At 50.3% G+C, this 20,186-nt stretch overlaps 1 protein-coding gene across 4 annotated transcripts in view; it reads right to left on the reverse strand.

The window, feature by feature from the left end:
* The window catches only part of LOC144944586 (CUB and sushi domain-containing protein 1-like), a 785,462-nt gene that overhangs the window by 34,093 nt on the left and 731,183 nt on the right, over nucleotides 1-20,186 (reverse strand). For all 4 annotated transcript variants that reach the window (XM_078872870.1, XM_078872887.1, XM_078872877.1 and 1 more), the window contains exons 48-56: nucleotides 19,725-19,871; nucleotides 19,362-19,550; nucleotides 12,271-12,456; nucleotides 9,577-9,771; nucleotides 9,038-9,211; nucleotides 7,099-7,272; nucleotides 3,667-3,840; nucleotides 2,607-2,792; nucleotides 487-660 (exon numbers count right to left, since the gene is read on the reverse strand). In XM_078872870.1, the coding sequence (XP_078728996.1) occupies nucleotides 487-660; nucleotides 2,607-2,792; nucleotides 3,667-3,840; nucleotides 7,099-7,272; nucleotides 9,038-9,211; nucleotides 9,577-9,771; nucleotides 12,271-12,456; nucleotides 19,362-19,550; nucleotides 19,725-19,871 (1,599 nt within the window). The remainder of the gene's footprint in view (nucleotides 1-486; nucleotides 661-2,606; nucleotides 2,793-3,666; nucleotides 3,841-7,098; nucleotides 7,273-9,037; nucleotides 9,212-9,576; nucleotides 9,772-12,270; nucleotides 12,457-19,361; nucleotides 19,551-19,724; nucleotides 19,872-20,186) is intronic.

Raw genomic sequence — 20,186 nt, forward strand, 5'->3', positions numbered from 1 at the left:
GATGTAGATGCAGAGCAGCGACTACAATTTCACATTCAGGTGGTCAAGCCAGATAACGACCGCGTCAGGAGCAGTAGCGGAGGAGTGGATCATCACCGCCACGATGCCTCCTCCGTATTTGTGGATCGGGGCATCACATCATTATACGTTGTGTAGGATCTGTTCTGGATGACCGCAGTCGCACGCAGGACAGTTTTTTAGTGGCTGTTTGTGTACCTGGTATCCGCATCTGCTGCTGCTGCCATGGTTTGGCCAGTGGATGCGAGTTAGGGGAGACGATGAGCAGCTTCGTGGAAGATCAAACCCATCGCGTCGTTATATGTCGTACGGTCTGTTCTGGATGACCGCAGTCGCACACATTTGTGCGTGGGGTATCACTGCTGATACCCCACGCACATCTGCAGCGGATGCGATATAGGGTATTTACGGCAGTTTAAACCTGAAACACCCGCACGGGGGGAGAAGCTCACTGTTGTGTCTCCTTACCAGAGCAAAGGGGCGTGGAGCCAGACCAGTGGCCGCTGGCTTGGCACGTGCGCGTGGAGTGGCCTAGGAGCGCCCTGCGCTCGGAGCACGAGTACGTCACCGAGGATCCGTACGTGAAGCCCTCGGCCGCCAAGATGCCGTGTGGCGGCGAGCCTGGGTGACTGCAGTTCACCACTACTCACACACGGCAACAAAAACAAAAAGATAAAGACGCCCCCCCCCCCCCCGACCGTGCAGCCTCAACACACATTGGGGCAAGTGCTGTTAGCGAGTAGCACTAATGAAGGCCGTATTCACGAGTTTAAGGACGTCCTGTTCTCAAACCCTGGAGGTCTCTCAGGAGACCGGAGCACAAGCCGTGTACGCCTGTACACAGATCCCGAGGTGGGGCGAGACGGCAATGGAGAGATGAAGAATGAACGGGGATGCAAATGGACAACGCGGTTGAGACTGAGCAGGATTGCGAGACGTGGAGGGAGATGCCACACACCGCCAATCCTCCGGCACCGGCCAAAGGAGAAAGATCCCCCGTATAGCGTTAACCGACTTTTTGGGCAAGTGCTGCTAGCGAGCACCTATGAAGACACGGCACACGAAGGGGGTGGGTGGCCAATATCACGCCTGACGGCCTTTGTCTCCCCAGTGGCGATGTTTTTACACATTGCACCAGGTACTCATTTGAGACTGAGTTGACCTGAGGGGAGGCCCAGAATCGGTTTAGATAACTGTCACTGGTGTTGGCCGTGAGTGGGAATCGAACCCGGGTGGCCAGGTTCGTAGCGCATCGCGCTCACCGCAAGACGCCCACAGCAGCAGCGCTTGCAAATACAAAACCATCGTTTTGATGTGAAAACTGAATATCAATCAGATAATCGTGGCCAACGCTGTTGGTGCCACTACCCTGTGACATCCCTTGCCTCCGTCTGGACTTATTTCTCGAGCGCCTGTGCGCTGGAACGGTGCTCATCACCAGCTCCACCTTCCCCTAGGGCCCTGCTACCCACGACGTGCCATCTCAGCACCGGCTAAAAAGCCATCGGGCAGCCGTGGCCGCTCTCCTCCCAGCACTTGTGGCACGGCAGACGCTGGGTATAAGCACACATTATACAAGCACAGCTCTCATATAGTCAAGACGTCCTCATATTGTACTGGTGGAGGGGTAAAGGGCAACTTCTGATCCAAGCACACTGTGGATATAACTACAGCTGGCATTCCTCCCAAGATTGTGTTTATATCCAGCTGCTGTTGCACCAAACTAGCGCCGCTAATCCTAGGCCAGAGGCTCTTGAGGCACCACAAGAAGACGGCTCCGACTCTCGATGGCGGCCGTCAGCAGCGACGTGTGCGAGAGTTATTCTGCTGTCCTATTAGCGCAGATGTTAAACTGCAGCATGACACAAAACGTGAGTTCATACGGAAAAATAAATACTCACGTATTTAAAGACAGTACCGTATTGATAACTAAACAACAGAATGGTTCACACTACAGAAACACACTGCAACGTTCATCATTTCCCTGGGCGATACCGTGGGGTGAATATTAACGTCCTGTCAGCAATGCCCGGACTGTCCACTCAGAACGCTGCACTTTGGTCGCAGGAGCGGTGCTTTTCGTTTCCCTGTTTTTTAACCGAGCCACCTCCGTGAACAACGCGAGTTTGGGACTTCATGACCCAATCGTGATCAATGGTCACTTGGGTTTACCCAGGAGTCCACACCCAAGCCCAAGGACACTTTGCCCGAGGCTTTCTGCCACATCGTATGTCTGCCGATGTACGAATGTCCGCCGATGTACGAATGTCCATGTACGAGTGTGTGCGTGTACGAGTGTGTCCGTGTAAGAGTGTCCGTGTATGAGTGTGCCCGTGTATGGGAGAAAAAGCGGAGCACCTGGAGAAAGCCCACGCGGTGCGAGGGGGGCCACAGTCTGCCCCCAACAGCCGGGACGCGCGATATTATTCCACACCTACCGTGAGCGAGTTACGGGCCCGGCACGCGCGTAGGCCCCCGCCGCCCTGGTTACGCTCAGGGAAAGGGCCGCGGTTCCAGCCGCCCGGGCCTCACAATGTCGCTGCCTTCCCTCGTGAGTGGCGTCCGCGAGGTCGCCCCGGCTCACGTACCGGTGCACACGGGAGGCGGCTTGTCCCACTGGCCGCTGGGCTGGCAGCTGAGAGTCGAGGAACCCATGAGATCGTAGCCCGGCTTGCAGTGGTACGACACGAGTGTCCCGTAGGGAAACATTTTGTTTTTGTTCTTGATCTCCAGGTAGGAGTTCTCCACGTGTGCCGGACCGGTGCAGTTCACCACTGGAGGGACACAATGCGATACATTGCAGCAGCTGCACTAGTGCGTGCGTGTGCGTGCGTGTGTGTAAACTTCGCCACTAGGGAGACAAAGGCGTTCGAGGACGTGGAGAGTGGTAGTGTAGCGGTTAGCGCAACGCTGCGCTACAAACCCGGCGGCCCGAATGAAATTCCCGCTCACGGGCCAAAACCAGTGACGATTATCTGAATCGGTCCTGGGCCTCCCCTAGGACGACTCAGCCGCAAATGAGTACCTGGTGTGGTGTGTAAATATCGCCAATGGAGAGACAAAGGCGACCGGGCGTGGTGTTGGCCACCCGCCCCCTCGTGTGCCGTGCCGGCCTTCATAGGTGCTACTCACGAACAGCACTTGCCCCAACAGTATGCTAAAGGCTACACGGGGGGGGGGAATCTTTGTAAAGATGCGAGCTGTACGCTGTCGATATTAAACACGGACAGATTGAGCGCACAGTCAGCTCCCAATTATCGGGACTAATGGTCGGTGTTGGGGCGGAGTGGTAGCCCAGATAAAAGTAAAACGCAAACAATGCGAATCAGGCTATGGAAACGTATTAATGTTTTCACCTTACTAGACTGGGGGCGAAGATAGCAGAACGAGGTGCCTGTTTATCTAACAGCTTCTTAATGTAATCATTGTGTAGTGCTCGACTCGACATGACAGCTTCTTAAAGTAATCATTGCATTCGCCGACGCGTTTGCAGGTCGCGTGGGCACCGAGTCGACGAGTAAGGAGCCGCTCGTAATTGAACGAGCACGGGGTCGTCCGCGAGCCCGGATTATTTGCCCACATGGAGGGTCGAGGGTTAACCGCGCTCCGTTCAATGCCGTCCGTTCCTCGCGACGCCGTCAGAGTTACCTTTGCAAACCGGCAAGGGGTCGCTCCACTGCCCGCTGGGGAGACACTGAGTGCTCTCTGCTCCGTGGATTACGAAGCCCACGTCACAGGAAAAACCCACCACGTCGTCCAGATTGAATCGGCCACCGTGAGCGATGCCGTGCACAGGACTGCCCGGGTGTCCGCAGCTGATTGCTGCGAAGATAGGCAACGCACGGAGCGAGCTCACCGTTAGTATTTCCGCGGCAGTGACTTGTGGTTTGGCCACCTGAAAAGAAAAATCTGAAAAGTAAAACGTTGTCGTGGATTGATAGGAAGCCACTGGAGCTGTGCATTTTCAAATATAGATTGGCAAACTAATTTGTTTAGAGCTGCTTTTTTTTTCGATTATTACGGTTGGCTACGTACAGCGCGAAAGAAGTTCAACATACATTACGCTTACATGTACAGTAGTCCCTCAGTTAACAGTGACATCGGTTAACGGTTATCCAGTTAACGTTTCACCTCCCATAGGACCCCATGGTTTCGACTTAACGTGAACATTTTGATTAGACAGCCAGTTTTGTTTTACCAGGTTTAGTTTCTTTTTTCACATTTTTTCACACTTTTGTTATGTAGGCTAGGCATAGTCACAAACCGAACCTCTCCATAATAAAGGCTCAGTCATTTGTTATATAGTCTATTACCATCTACATGGCAGAGGCTCGGTCTCATTTGCAGCATTTTGTTATGTAGGCTAGGCGTAGTCACAAACCGCACCTCTCCATAATAAAGGCTCAGTCATTTGTTATGCAGTCTATTCATAGTCTCAAGCCGCACCTTACCATAATAATAAAAAGTGTGCCGTTCCTGGCCCTTCCCCCCCACTCAACCATTATATATACGGAGTGGTATCTCTTGTAATCTCTCATTTACTTGTAGGGCTGTGACGGTTCTACCTGAAGACGGAAGCTTGTGTTGCCTCCGAAACGTCTTGATTTTTATTTTATTTTACTTTTATTAATTTAAATTTTTTACCTACGTGACTTTACCGAAAAAAACCTAAGAATATTTTGATTAATGGTCACGTGTTTATGTTATGCACGCGGGCACTAAATTTCAGCCAATCCGAGCGCTCGTAAGTGGGGCTGAGCCACGCCCTCAGCCAATCAACGACGCCCATTTATGAGCGTTTAGATCTCGACTGGCTTTGTTTATATTATAACGTTTTCTGTTTTGGCAGTGGAAACAGCTCTCTTGCAGACTCACGTAATTCCTATATTCGATTAACAGTTATCTCGGTCAACAGTACTTTTCGTAGAATGGATTAAAAACGTTAACTGGGGACTACTTTATTTGTCGCTGTGTGCGTGTGTGCGCTAATAAACCAATTTGCTGTACTGCCTTCCCTGCTGGTGCCTGGCCGGCACTTCATTGGTGTTACCTTTGTGCGAGGCGCCAACCCAACCTCTCTGTCACACCACCACACCCAGCCTACAACCTCACCCTCTCTCGCCTGAACGCTTAAAACACCCCACGAGCGTGCGTTTCCCGTCAGACGCAGGGCGGGCGAACATTCTGGGGACACGATTCATCTTGGGTGCAGAGAGAAGGGTTGTTGTGAATGTCTCGGGAGGACGCGCTTTACGATGCGGTGGGCTTCAAAGTGGTGATACACTGGAGGTGGGGAACCAGAGGGCAGTCGTCTCTGGGTCTGCGAGAGAGACACGGTGCTCGCAGCTGGCGATCAGCACAGTGCGACGGCCACTGTGGAATCGTGTCTATTGAGCTGATGGACCTTGGACAATAAATAAATGACCGGTGTGCAAGGGAGGGAGTTGTGAGAAGTGTCCCGCAGGCTCGGGCGAGACATCCACGCCGATAAAGAGATGGCACGACGCCTTTGTTGGTGTTTCGCTGCAAGGTCACCTCGCGGTGACGAGATTCATCATGCGCGTTCCGGCGTTCGTTATGTCCACGAATCACGGCGCGCCGCACGAACGCGGGGCGGCATCGTCCGTGGCCAGCGCTATCACAATGTCATCACGTGCCCGGCGGCCTCCGACAGATTGTTTTGGTACGAGCAGAGCCGCTGATTTATAAGCGAGTTGACGGTATTACCGTACAGAGATTAATTTCTCGGTGACAGAGTGGAACGAGAACATCGAGCGGCGTCGGTTCATCTGTTGGGAACCAAGGCTCACCATTCAGAGTTTCAAGCGTCACGCGGATTTGTCCGTAGCAGAACCGTACACAACGTGTACACATGCACCGCCAAGGTCATAAGGTCAGCACGACCGATGCCGGTGATGCTACCACACCTCACCAATCCCCGCCGCCCTAACGACCGTAAAAGTAATGGAACTAAAACGACGACGCACGCGAAGTAATTTAACGGCACAAAGTGTAAGTGAATGAAGCGGGCATTTCTGAATGCACCATTTTGTGTGCGGCTGGCAATGGCTAACGGAGCAATAGAAAAAAAACACCGACCTGAGAGACGTCGCACAAAACTCCACTGAGCATGAAACTAGCAAACATGCCAATGTCGAACCCTCATGAAAGGGCATCTTGAGACTCAGCAAGTCCGACTGGAATTAGACGGCGTTATTGCAATGGACAGGTAACGTATTGCTGAACAATTAGACGGCGTTATTGCAATGGACAGGTAACGTATCGCTGAACAATTAGACGGCGTTATTGCAATGGACAGGGTAATGTATCGCTGAACAATTAGACGGAGTTATTGCAATGGACAGGGTAATGTATCGCTGAACAATTAGACGGAGTTATTGCAATGGACAGGGTAATGTATCGCTGTGTGTTGCGAAGTATGAGGATTCTGTGTCTGAATTGAGGTGACTTCGCTTATACACTTTGCAGTGCACCGTGTTCATTAAATATACATTTTATTTTATTTAAAATTTTACCAGGTAAGGCCCCCTGAGCTATTTAGCTCTTTTTCAGAAGTGACCTGGCCATAAATGATAGCTCAACGAAGTGGCTTATCACGTGGAAATTTTTGCAGCCAAATACTCTACAACGCGTGCTCCTAAATATGGAGGGAAAAAAACCGGAGGACGCGAATAAAATCCACACGACCACGGGGAGAACATGCAAATAACATGCAAACTCCAAATATACAGCAGGCATCAGGGTCGGGATCGAACCCACGACATCCTCTATACCGGGCGAGGTATCTAACATCTCGCACACCGCGGCGCCTGTGCTGTGTGTTGTAGAAGGAAGTCAGGCGTCACATCGCAACATTGATAAACATGTACCCACAGGGCCAGGGCTGCTTTGCAATGGTTTTGACAACATTAGTAACCATGGTTCTGAGTTAACATTTTTACAAAATCCGTACGCGCTTGCGATTATTTAATTAAACACGTGTATTTTTAAATACACCATTACCGCAGAATAACAACCTCCATTAGCGACGGAAATATAAAAAAAAGAAGTGGCACTTACGCACGCACGCTGGCGAATTCCCAGACCAGTAGTGGTCCTGTTGGCAAATCCTGACGGAGGAGCCAATGAGACGGAATCCAGGGCTGCATTGGTACACGACCGTGTCCCTGTAACCGTAGCTCTCCCCGACCACCTGCCCATTCACGATGGGCTCCAGCACCCCACAGTGGCCCGCTGGATGGAACAAAAAAACGTGTCAGCGCTCGACTCGCGTGGACATTTACGACGTGTGTGTGTAGTTTGTTGTCCTTCCCCTGCACCTCCTATTAGCGCGGTCGGCTACGTACAGTGCGAAAGAGGTTCAACACACAGAAGTACACACGACATGGAGACCTCTCCCACGTGTTTTCGGGTTTGCGCCGCGTGCCGTTCGGCACGACGTCCATCGTTTTTGCTCGCACGGCCGCCGGGAGCTTGCTTGGCAAACGCCCACCACACCTTGGATGGAGGCGGCGGATGGCGGTTCAAGAAGCTCTGCCCGCCCACTGTTCTGACCACTGCTCCGGGAGATCGAACCAGGCGACCTCCGGATCGCGAGTGCAGCGCGCCGACCGTGACACCGCGGCAGCATCGGTGCCGGCACTCGGCTCGACGTTCTGCAACCGAGCACCGTGGTGGCATTTCAACGATAAACTATGTTTTTTATTTTACCAGGTAAGATTCTACTGCGCTATACAGCTCTGTTACAAAAGCGACCTGGCTATCACAAATTATAGGTCAACGAAGTGACTTATCATCGTGTGCAGATTTATCGTAGCCAAATACTCTAAAATGGTTGACGTCGATTCTAAATGTGGAGGGAAAAACCGGAGGACCTGGAGAAAAATCCACGCGACAAAGGGGAGAGAGACACGCAAACTGCAAATATGCAGGCGTCAGGGTTGGGATCTATCCCCCCACGACCAGGCGAGTTAGTTAACATCTCTCAACCATGGCAGAGCACAGAGCGAAGTGCACGGTCAGCAGTCGGCCGGACAGCGGCGCCTTTGTGCTGTGACTCACGGTGGCCTCGCGACGCCGGCCAATCCGCTCGCCTGCTTCCTGCGTAGGCGCTCGGGTCGCACGCACGTGGATTACAGGGCACGAACCAGCTACCAAATGGATGCCCCTATTCCACTGGCACAGGACTGTTGACAAAGGGGAGCTCTACGGGCCCAGGCTGTGCGTGCGGTGGAAGGGTCGGTGTTTAGAGAAGATAATCATCGTGGGTTTCCGGCTGTCGTCGTGACTCTGTTTTGAAGGGAGTTGGTCGATTTTGAGCAACGGCAGCCACCGGTCCAACAGGGCCGATTCACGGAGTGCCACCTCTGGCCACTAAGGGACGTCATTCCTCTGTCCCTTCGTGTGCGGAAGCTGCGTGGGCACGCGGTGCCTGATTGTGCAATCACTTGACTCGGTCTTCACCTGGCAGAGGAACTCACTGGTGTGGGCATTGTGTCCAGATATTTAAAGTGTCTGTCAGCTCCTCACACAATCCAGGATTGAAAAACCCGGGATGGACTGTTAGAGGGTCAGCCCGAATTTTTCTATCCACTGCATGTGTTTATTGCGTGACGAGTTCGCGATTTGGAAACGTAGAGAAGAGAGTGCACAATTATGGCCGAGAAGACCCGGAGCTCCGTGTGTCAGTTTGCACGCAGCGTCATGGTGGCCGATGACGTAAGTACGATTCCGCGCGACTTATTTCGAATGAAATCTCTGCCGCCAAACCCAGAGCTGCACATTAGCGCACACTCGCCCAAGGTAATCCCCTCCCTTCGTGAACCGTCACGGAGAATCGTTTCGCAGCCTCGTTTACACGCGCTGCGCGCCACATCCACATTGGCGGGGGGTGGGGGGGGGAAGCTCCTCCACGTCCTTGCCGACAACTGAAAAGGAGACGAGCATCACCAAAGCGACGCCGCCGAGGCTCGAAGGCGGCGGTGGAGCCGGCGCTCACCGATGCAGCTGGCGTCGGTGCCGCTCCACAGCCCCGTGCTGAGGCACTCCCTCCCCGGCGAGCCCGCCAGTGTGTACCCCGAGTTGCACGAGAAGATGGCGGTGGAACCGAAACAGATCTGTGTGCCAACTTTATTTCCGTTGGGAGGGGTCGGCAGCTCGCCGCACGATATGACTGCGGGGGGGAAGAGGGGGTGGAATCGGCGCGACGACGTGGGTTTAGTTGACAGTTGCCGCATCATTACTGTGCGCTGCAACAATGACGTACGATTCACCTCCTGAAGCATCGACGGAATTAAGGAGCGCGAGCGAAGAGATTCCCGAGCGCCGCCGCTCACGGGGGCAGCGGCGGCACCTCAACTTACAATCACAAAACGGTTTCCAAGGCAACCAACACCACTGTGTACACCGGAGTACATAATAAACTATCGTTGTAGAACAAACTCTTGTGTCGCCACGTCGTGGTAGGCTTACACTAGCCATTGCACAAGCCGATCATGCATCACTTAGATGGTGACATACGAGTCTGAATGAACTTACTTTCACACTGCGGTTGCTTAGAAGGCCAACTCCACATTCCGTTAGCTTCACAGGTGATGGTTTTGAGGCCTTGCAGGTGGTACCCGGGGTTGCAAGCGAACAGCACCTGCGACCTGTACTCATTTTTGGGCTCGCCAAGATATCGCCAGTTCCCGTGCGTCAACACGAATCTGCTGATGCTGGGACATGTCATCACTGCGGGGCGACAGCACACGTCAGAGCAGCGGCTTCGTGCCAGTCGAGACGCGCGAGCGCTCTCTCTCTGCGTACACACACAGTCTGACGGGTTAGATCGCGTAAGTATAAATGTGTCGTAACCCTCCACCACCCAACACAGTAAAGTTTGTCACGTATTATTATGCAATACACCTTTCAATTGTATTCCTTGTAAAGGCAACACATGCTAATCAACTGTGAAACGACATGTCCCGGACCGCGTCCGTGAACACAAGGCAGATCTGAAACACGGTAGGACCAATACCTCTGCCGTTGCCGATCGTTGTTTTAACGCTGTGGACTCACGCGAAATAGATTTTTCCAATACGGAGGTACTCTGCAAACCTACCGGCTACCTTCAGAGATTTGTTCATGAAGCCATCCAGATATATAAACATAGACACAACTTCAACCGAGATGATGGGTAGAAACTGAGCAATCATTGGAAGGACGTTATTAACCAGGTAAAGTCTTAACTGAATGTGATGTTTCCATCCTACCTGCCTATGTCAGCTGTTATTTCGACTCTCTGTGTCTCTCTCTCTATGCCTCTCTCTTAGATCTCTCATGCTCACATGTCCGTTGCATTGCACTCTCATGCCTTTGGATTGCACTCTCATGCTCACGTCTTTTGGATTGCACTCTCATACTCACAGGCCCTGTGGATTACACCCGTTGGGTTGCACTCCCTCGTCGAGCAGGCCGCTCTCCTTCTTTTCTATAGTTACATGCTAATTTCTCACATTAACATCATGCTAATCTCTCACTTTAATACTGCCACTTCCGTGCCCTCTAATTTCTCACACTAACATCGTGCTAATCCCTCACATTAACAAAGCCACTTCCATGCCCTTTAATTTCTCACATTAACATCACTAGCCCCGGCCACTTCTTTATGACCGTTGGGCTACAATCATTTCAAACCTTTTAAAACAGTCTGCCTCAGCAGCAGGCCACGCTTTCCCACCTGATGACGGACGCTTGTGTTGCGCCCGAAACGTCGTGATTTATTTTATTTTATACCTACGTGACTTTACCGAAAGAACCAAAAAGTATGTGATTAACAATTTATTGTTATATAATTACAATAACACCCCCCCCCCCTCTGCTCTCCGCACCTGATTGGTAGTGATGACGTCATCTTGCTCTATTTAAGACTGTAAGTAGGTAGATTGCTTCACTATTCTGGCAAATCGCCCGATGATGCTGGATGTAATTACCAGTGAAACGTCGTACTACGCAAATTGTAAATGTTGTGGATTTACTCTCCAACACACCGGTGTGCTGAACTAGTAACTAATTGGCGCATTCTGTTTACGTGACAAACCTTACTAATTGGCTGTGTCGGGTGGTGGTGGGTTTAACGACACATTTATATTTATGCGATCTAACCCAAAAACCTCTATTATGGACAATATTACTACTACGTGTTAAACTTACTCCCCAAAAGTGTGAGCGGCAGGCGATGATAGCAGCAGCAGCGTTGTGATTGTTTTGTCAATGCGGCCTTGCCACACAGCCAAGCTCAAGTTGATTTGTTTCGTCAGGGGGGGAAAGGAGTTTATGACAGTCGCATTTGCAAATAGTGACACCGAGTCACCAAAAACGACTAAAGTAATTACACATAAAACAAAGTACATCAAATGAAGCAAAAATTCAAATCGGCGCAGAAGCTACCACATTACAGAGGAAATAAAAAAAAACAGTACGCAAACATAAATCAACATTATATTACCTGGAACGAAATTCTACTCTGAAAATGTGTCGGTTTTTTGTGTATGCATTCTGTTAGCTTTTTGTGTGTGTGTGCGCTGGTTATACCACCTTGATGCACGACCTTGCCATTCGGAAACTTGAGGGTTCTGTTCGTTGTTGTTGTTGCTGCTATAACCAGGATCCTGGAACCAGGTCTGCATCGAAAGTAAGCGTTGTCCAAAATGGGGTTTGAGCCCTGCGCCATGGTGGCGAGGAGACGTCATCTTCCTCGCCTGGTGTATGCAGGAGGTCGGGAGTTTGATACCAAAACCGACGCCTGCTGCTGTATATATGGAGTTTGCGTGTCTGTTTCCCCGTGGTCGCGTGGATTTTTTTCTCCGGTTACTCCAGTTTGCCCCTCGACATTTAGAAACATGCGCTTAGATTATTTAGATTTTTCTGGTGCTATAAATGTCCAAATGATGGGCAATTTTTTTAGCTATCATTTGTAGCCAGGTCGCTTCTGAAAAATAAGTTAAAACCTCAGTGGGCTTTGCCTGGTAGGATAGGGATGGTTTTGTTTAATTTGTATTTGTTTGGGTGATTTGTTTACTTTTCTGGTACTCTGCACTACTATACAGTTTGTTGTTGAAACCTTCTCACCCACCCCTCCTGAACATCTGTGAAAAAGAGCTTTATAGCTCATCGGATTCCTCCAGTATAAATAAATATGCTGATTCTGATAAAGCGATGGGGGTAAAACGAGAAAGGGCGGACACCTACCGGCACAGACCGGGGGCCTGTTCTTGTTGCTCCACTCGCCGCTTGCCAGGCACTCGGCACTGATCGAATCTCCGGGCGACAGCATCCACCCCAGATTGCACCGGTACGTCACCTCGGATCCCACCGTGTGCTCAACTCCTACTACAATGCCATTGTCCGGCAGGTTAGGGACACCGCATGTAATTGCTGAGGAAGAAAAAAAACAATCAAAATCAGGATTATTATTTTTGTCGTCATATCAGGGATGTCACTGTATGGTGCCGGCCTGGAAGGGTCGTGCCATTAGATGTTCCTACATCGTGGACAGCACCGTGTGGGTGGTTGTGTGTGACACAGCCCTAGTGTGGACAGCACCATGTGGGAGGCTGTGTGTGACACAGCCCGAGGGGGGACAGCACCGTGTGGGTGGCTGTGTGTGACACAGCCCTAGGGGGGACAGCACCGTGTGGGTGGCTGTGTGTGACACAGCCCGAGGGGGGACAGCACCATGTGGGTGGCTGTGTGTGACACAGCCCGAGGGGGGACAGCACCGTGTGGGTGGCTGTGTGTGACACAGCCCTAGCGTGGACAGCACCGTGTGGGAGGCTGTGTGTGACACAGCCCTAGGGGGGACAGCACCGTGTGGGTGGCTGTGTGTGACACAGCCCTAGGGGGGACAGCACCGTGTGGGCGGCTGTGTTTGACACAGCCCTAGTGGGGACAACACCGTGTGTGAGGCTGTGTGTGACACAGCCCTAGCGGGGACAACACCGTGTGTGAGGCTGTGTGTGACACAGCCCTAGCGGGGACAGCACCGTGTGGGTGGCTGTGTGTGACACAGCCCTAGTGGGGACAGCACCGTGTGGGTGGCTGTGTGTGACACAGCCCTAGTGGGGACAGCACCGTGTGGGTGGCTGTGTGTGACACCAGCCCTAGCGGGGACAGCACCGTGTGGGTGGCTGTGTGTGACACCAGCCCTAGCGTGGACAACACCGTGTGGGTGGCTGTGTGTGACACAGCCCTAGTGGGGACAGCACCGTGTGGGAGGCTGTGTGTGACACAGCCCTAGCGTGGACAGCACCGTGTGGGAGGCTGTGTGTGACACAGCCCTAGCGGGGCTTGGCGAGCACTGGGATAGTGTGGGCACCATGCGCAGCATGTGGTGGGGGTTCCCACGAGGGGGAGTGGGTGAGTGTCAGCCCAGGGGCAGGGTTGCCACGGGCCATGGCACTCTGGTTGACCCCGTAGACACGTGATCCGGAGTGTCCACACAGGGGGCCCCAGGTGGGGGGGGGGGGGGCGAGTGGGTGATCACGTGTCCGGAGAGAGCTCTTGAGAAGGAACGAGAGGGAACGAATATGTTCGGGAAGGCGGGCGGGGCCGAGGGCGGAGCGGCCCCGACCGGAGAGGGATATAAGGCGGGTCCATGGGAGGGACCGGGGTCTCTTTTCGTTATACAAGCGGGAAGCTCTGCGTCTCAAGCTGGAAGCACCTCGTCCTACGGGGGACCACGTGGTCGGAGACCAGAGCGAGGGTCTGACCCTTTGTAGCAGTAACTCCCCTGTATAGAGTAGTTAGCCGGGTGGTCACCACCCTAGGTGGTATCTGGTAAAGGGGCAGTTATCCCTGTGTGTTACGGTGCTACAAATAAATGTGTTGCCTCAAAAAGAAACAACGTTTGTGACTCAGTTGGACTCACTACATTTTAATAAAGAAAATCGATTAATAACTGTGAGAATAAATACGATTGGAGCTCAAATAAAGAGTGATGATCAATGTAGGAAATAACCAGTCTGTAATAAACACCTTCTGTGAAAAGGGGAATTTGCATTTAGAGTAAAAAATAATACAATTTCGATATTCTTCTACCTCCAGTGAGGGGAGAAGAGAGCAAGATGATAGAGAGAGGGGAGGCCAGGAGCAGATTCATGTAGAAAGTTTGCGACATTAAGAACACAATCTTTACAGTTGTGTTCCGGCATACGATAGGGAGCCAGTGAAGGGCTGTGAGGATCGGGGAGATCCGGGGTTTATTTGTTGATTTGAGTGAGGAACGTGACAGTGGTCATTTGCTTCATCTGAAGTTGCCGTGCAAGGAATTCGCGAGGCGCACGAAGGAAGCAAGCTGCCATCGTTCGAGGCGCGGACGAGACTGAGAGAGGTGATCGCAACCACTCGCCGCACACCCACGGCTTGACCGCCGACTCCAGGACTTGACGTAGCGGCCGCAGCTGCCGACATTCCGCAGCATGCACAATTGCTCTATTGGACACGACCAGTCGAGAGAGAGTAAATATCTGGCTCCATTCACATTATAGTATGTGGGGGGTGGCGCGCTGATGGGACTAAAATATAGTTTGCTAATGATGTGCAGTCACGCCTCATTAGTGAGGGCTTGCCGCGCATTTCAAGTTATCTTCACATACTTTAACCCCGGGGGGCTTGGGTGGGGTGGAGAGACCTATGGCCCGTGGGTGGGCTGGATAGGACCTTTGACTTCATTTAATTCGGCACTCCGGACTGCGCGCGGCCAGCGGCCATGTCAGCCCTATCACTTATTCAAGCGGGCCACAAGCGACGTTTATCCATCACTGTAAGCGCGTCTCAGCCACTTTAATCGGGCGTCGGAGGGGAATATTTTTCAACTCGGTCTACCTCAGCTTGGCGAGGCCCATTGCGCTAAAAGCTCTTTTACGGAACATTCAAGGCCCTTGCCGATAACTTGAGGGTATCCAGCAGAATGTGCTTAACTGACCGCAGCCGAGTGACGAGACGCAGATAAGTCAAAAGTGGCCCAGATGTGTTGTTGCCTGCGTAAGCGAATGTCGCTGGAAGACTTCGGTCCAGAAGACCCATTGGCGGATGGCTAAAACGATTTTAGCCCGGCGGTTGTTGAAGGTGATCCCCGGCGTCAAAATGATGACACAAGGAGGCAGATGAGAGCTGGTTGGAGCGCCGTTGGAAAGCTGAACCTGATAATGAAAAGTAACGCAGCGACGTACCTCATTTTCACTAAAACACTTTATTTATATTTTTTCTATATTTAGTCACTTCCTTAGCTTTCCTATACTTTGTACGCCTATCGTGCCTTTGTATTTTTGTTGTTGTAACTTTCTGAGCCCGTGCTTCATAGGTCATTGGATTCCTCCTCCAGTCTAAATAAATCTTCTAAATTAGTTTTTTTTAATGAGCATGCACCGCTTCAGAATAATGGTCATTGAGAAATGTACGGAACAAAAACTGAAGAGTGTGCAAAGAAGCATGGAGATATTGCATGCTGAGAATTCCGTCGAGACGTAACAGGGAACAAATAGATTATAGAACATCTGCAAGTTGCAGGGTGGTGTCGCGTTCACCGCCGAATCTCGGAACGCGCAAGCGGTAAGTGTTCATTTTCTTTAGAGAGGAGTAGCGCCGCTGCTTTTAAAGACGTCGCTACTCACCGCAGTGAACTGCAGCGACACGACCACCTCACTGTACGATAGCCGGCGCCAAACTGTGCCATGTGCCCTCACGCATGGCCTTGTGGGAGCCTCGGTACGCCTACCGACCTGAAGACGTAGCGATAAAGATATCTGAGTTTGTTGTAGATATTTTCTTTTATTCATAATCAACGTTTTTGAGTTAGATCACGTTATTTATAAATGTGTCGTAACCCTCCACCACCCAACATGGCCAATCAGCAAAAAAAGTGTCACGTTGACAAAAGACAAATAGTTCACTGCTTTAGCCCACCGGTGTGTTGAAGCGTGAAACCACAACATTTACAATTTTTTGAGTACGACGTTTCGCTGGTAATTGCAACCAGCATCATCGGGCAATTCGCCAGAATGGTGAGGCTCTGCTCTTGCTCCCGGTCTTAAATAGAACAGCAGCAGGGTGACGTTATCATTGAACTCATCAGGTGCAGTGATTTGAGGCGGAGGTTATTGTAATTATATACTAGTACTGGTAGGAACGAAGTGGACCAGCCTACAACAGATTATATCGTCCGTCCGTCCGTCCGTCCGTGTAGCAACATCGCCCCCTACTGCAAACACTTGGCATGACCCTACAAAAACCTTTAGACTCAGTGACGCTTTCCTGGCTAAACAAGTGTAACATTCCCTTATAATTCCCTCAGATAGCTTTTAATTAAACCATTTTAATTAATGAGGCTTTCCTGGCTAAACAAGTGTAACATTCCCTTATAATTCCCTGAGATAGCTTTTAATTAAAACTTTTAAATTAAAATTTAACTCACAGCGCCCTAAAGCCTACAGCTAGGCCTAAAGCCTCGACCTACGCCTCAAACTCTCCCTTCGTATCGTACCCCCGCGTGTGTGCAAGGGAGTTAATGTTTAACAATGTTACATTCCCTGATGCTTTTAAATAGAAACATTTAAATTTAAAGCTTTTACATAAATAATAAAAACATTTAAATTTAAAATTAACTCACGGCGGCCTAAAGCCTACAGCTAGGCCTAAAGCCTAGAATTAGGCCTCAAACTCTCCCTTCGTATCGTACCCCCGCGTGTGTGAAAGGGAGTTAATGTTTAACAATGTTACATTCCCTGATGTTTTTAAATAGAAACATTTACATTTAAACCTTTTACATAAATAATTAAAACATTTGAATTAAAAATTAACTCACAGCGGCCTAACGCCTACAGCTAGGCCTAAAGCCTAGAACTAGGCCTCACACTCTCCCTTCGTATCGTCCGATTCGGTGTAGCAACATCGCCCCCTACTGCAAACACTTGGCAGGACCCTACAAAAATCTTTAGACTCAGTGGGGCTTTCCTGGCTAAACAAGTGTAATAATACATTATGTTTATATTCTTTGGTTATTCGTTCCTACCAGCCCACCCTGCAGGGTCCTGTATTAATAATCAGGCAATTGTTACGATGTTAGTTGTAGATTAGTAATCAGTTGTAATGTGTGTTATTGTAATTATATGCTACGTTAGTAATCGGTTAATTAGTATTTGTTTTCCCTATAAGGAATTGTAATATGTATTATTTAATAATATGCTTCCAGGCCACACTAAGTCTGTAGCTGTCTGAGCGGTTAAAGTTATTTCTGTTTCTCTCAATTTCAATGGATTATCTAATTAGTCTTTGCCAGTAGTAACTAGTTTTACACAACACTTCAACGTTATCAATAATGGGATCTAACCCAAAAACATTGATTATGAATAATATTGGTCGCGAAAGCCTACGTATTTTTTTTTTGTTTACATCATCGGAATGGAATAGAAAAAAAATGTATGACCCCGTTCCCGACGACGTACACATACGTGCCACGGAGATGGAGCAAAGAAATCAGCTTGTGTGCCGCCGGAGCTGGGTGGATCATTACATCGCGGGACCATGAGAGATGGCGATGGATTAGTGAGGCTTTCATCCAGCAGTGGATTGATCAGGGCTGACGATGGATTATTTCTTATTAAGAAAATCATTACAAAATACTGTATATACGGTTTTAAATCTCCATATTAATGTTTTGTGATATTTAAAAATAATAAGGAATATTACGCTGAAATAATTGATCCTTTCATGACCTTTTGATAATGACTTTAATAATCCAGACCTAAGATAAAATACATAACTAATTTTACTTCAAATATTATATTCATCAGAGGTTTCCATGCAAAGATTAAATTTTTACTAATTTAGCAGCTTAAAATAGTTTTGCTCGACAGAGCGCACTCATCTGCGATGCATCTCAAATGCTGATGTCAAAATAGAAATGACTGATGAGGAGCAGAAATGAATTGTCTCAGGATCTTGGGCAGTATCGTGAGCGGTCAAAACAATGACATTGGCCCGTGAGAAGCTTGCTTGGGCGCAAGATATTTGGCCGTGCAAAAATTGAAAAATAAGTCAACACATTCGTCGCCAATTGTGCTCGTGCAGCACCGCACACGCAGCGTCGCCAATCCCTTTAATAACAACGAAAGCAGACTTCTTCGGTTCGGACGCGCGCAAAGAGAATGGGAGTTTGACAAACGACCGTTTTGAGTGGATCTGCACTGCCGCGTGGAAGGAGCAAGAAGTGGGGGCCGCGTGCGCGAGCGGTGGATCGATGGCCTCAAGGGGGAGGACTGAAGGGAGGCGATCGCCGCGGGCAGAGAGACGTCCGGCCTCCTCGTCGGCCGCCCTGGTACCAGTGGTGGTGCCGCCACCCCCCCCCCCATCGGGGGGCCCTAAGCTGAAAATATTTTTTGGAGACCTCTCCCCCCCCACCACCTCACCTCTTCCAAAGTTTAACTTCCTGGTGACAAGCAGAGAAGATATAGACAATAAATAGAGATATAGCGAGATAACAAAGATGTAGATAAAACAGGGATGCAGTGAGCTGGGACTATGTATGTATGTTGAATTTCTTTCGCACCGTACATAGCCAACCATGATAATAGGAATATAGTCACCGACAAGATAGCAATGAGAGATTAATTTACTCTTTCCGTGAATTATTTTATGAGGATTTGAACTTGAGCTGATGCTTGATGAACTCCCGATTGTTTCATGAATCTGGGCGCCCCTAAAGCTGCTTGGGGTGCGAGGTGCTAACTACTTCGCCTGGTATACAGGAGGTTGTGGATTTGCATGTTCTCCCTGTATTCACTTGGATTTTTCTCCGGATCCTCCGGTATTCCCCTCCGCATTTAGAAACATGCGTTTAGAGTATTTGGCTGCCATAAATTTCCACATTATAAGCCACTTCGTTGAGCTATAATGTCGCCAAGTCGCTTCTGAAAAAGAGCTGTATAGCTCAGTTGGCCTTACCTAGTAAAATAAAATAAAAATATATAAAGTTTAATAGTTTGCTTGATTTGCTTGTGCTCTGGGCTGCCACTGCATATTCGACTGTTGGGCCCTGGGCTGCCACTGCATGTTGGTTCTTTCGGTAAAGTCACGTATAAAGAGAAAATAATAAATTAAATACTATTTCTTATTTTCTCTTTATACGTGACTTTACCGAAAGAACCAAAGAGTAATTCCTGCAGTCACGAAAGCTCCAAATTAAGTATGCCACTGCACGCTGAACTGGCAGAAGAGAGGAGGGAGAGAGCGATTCTTCCTGGGTGTGGAGGAGCCGCCCGGTGAAGGAGGAGTTGTGTGCGCACCTTGGCAGGCCGGCACCGGGCCATCCCAGTAGAGCCAGCCCCGCGGCGTGCTCCGGCACACGGCCGAGCCGCGCCCCACCATGCGGTAGCCGGGGTCACACACCCAGCGCACCGTGCCGCCCACGTGGCCCCCGATCTGGCTCTGCAGGGAGCCGTGCTGGGGTGGTGGGGGGGTGCTGCAGTAGGCCGCTGGAGGTGGGCACAAGAAGAAGACGGTTCGGATCATTAGGCGCGCGTAGTCCACGCGTAGGGCATTGATTGTGCTTCCAGTGACTTCTTAGTTGCGACGTTTAATGGGGTTAAAATGAACAGTAAGACAACGATGTACGCGCGTGAGATTACACCCACCCACCCCCCACCCACCTCCATATCGGATGCGGAAGCCTTTCTTATTCGTGGCCTGGTCGGCCGCCCACCGCAGGTGGATGTGGTGGCCGTGGCTGGTCACGTTCATGGGGTGTGAGTGGTTGCCGCTTAAAGTCAGCAGCACGGGGCTCTCGCCGTTGATGCCTGCAAGGGGGGATTGGCAGAGCAGGAGAGGCTGAAGGTGGTTCAAGCTTTTACCGGACGCGAAATCCACCGACCCTAGAACTTTTCTAGTTGGCCATATAAAACAATATAGGCGCCGCGGTGGGGCTAGATGTCAACTACCTCGCCTGTATGTTAACTACCTCACGAGATGTTAACTACCTCGCCTAGTATGTTAACTACCTCACGAGATGTCAACTACCTCGCCTGTATGTTAACTACCTCACGAGATGTTAACTACCTCGCCTAGTATGCAGAACGTTGGGGGTTCGATCCCGACCCTGACGCCTGTATGTT

The sequence above is a fragment of the Lampetra fluviatilis genome, chromosome 2, assembly GCF_964198595.1.
Source record: "Lampetra fluviatilis chromosome 2, kcLamFluv1.1, whole genome shotgun sequence".
Classification (NCBI taxonomy): Eukaryota; Metazoa; Chordata; class Hyperoartia; order Petromyzontiformes; family Petromyzontidae; genus Lampetra; species Lampetra fluviatilis.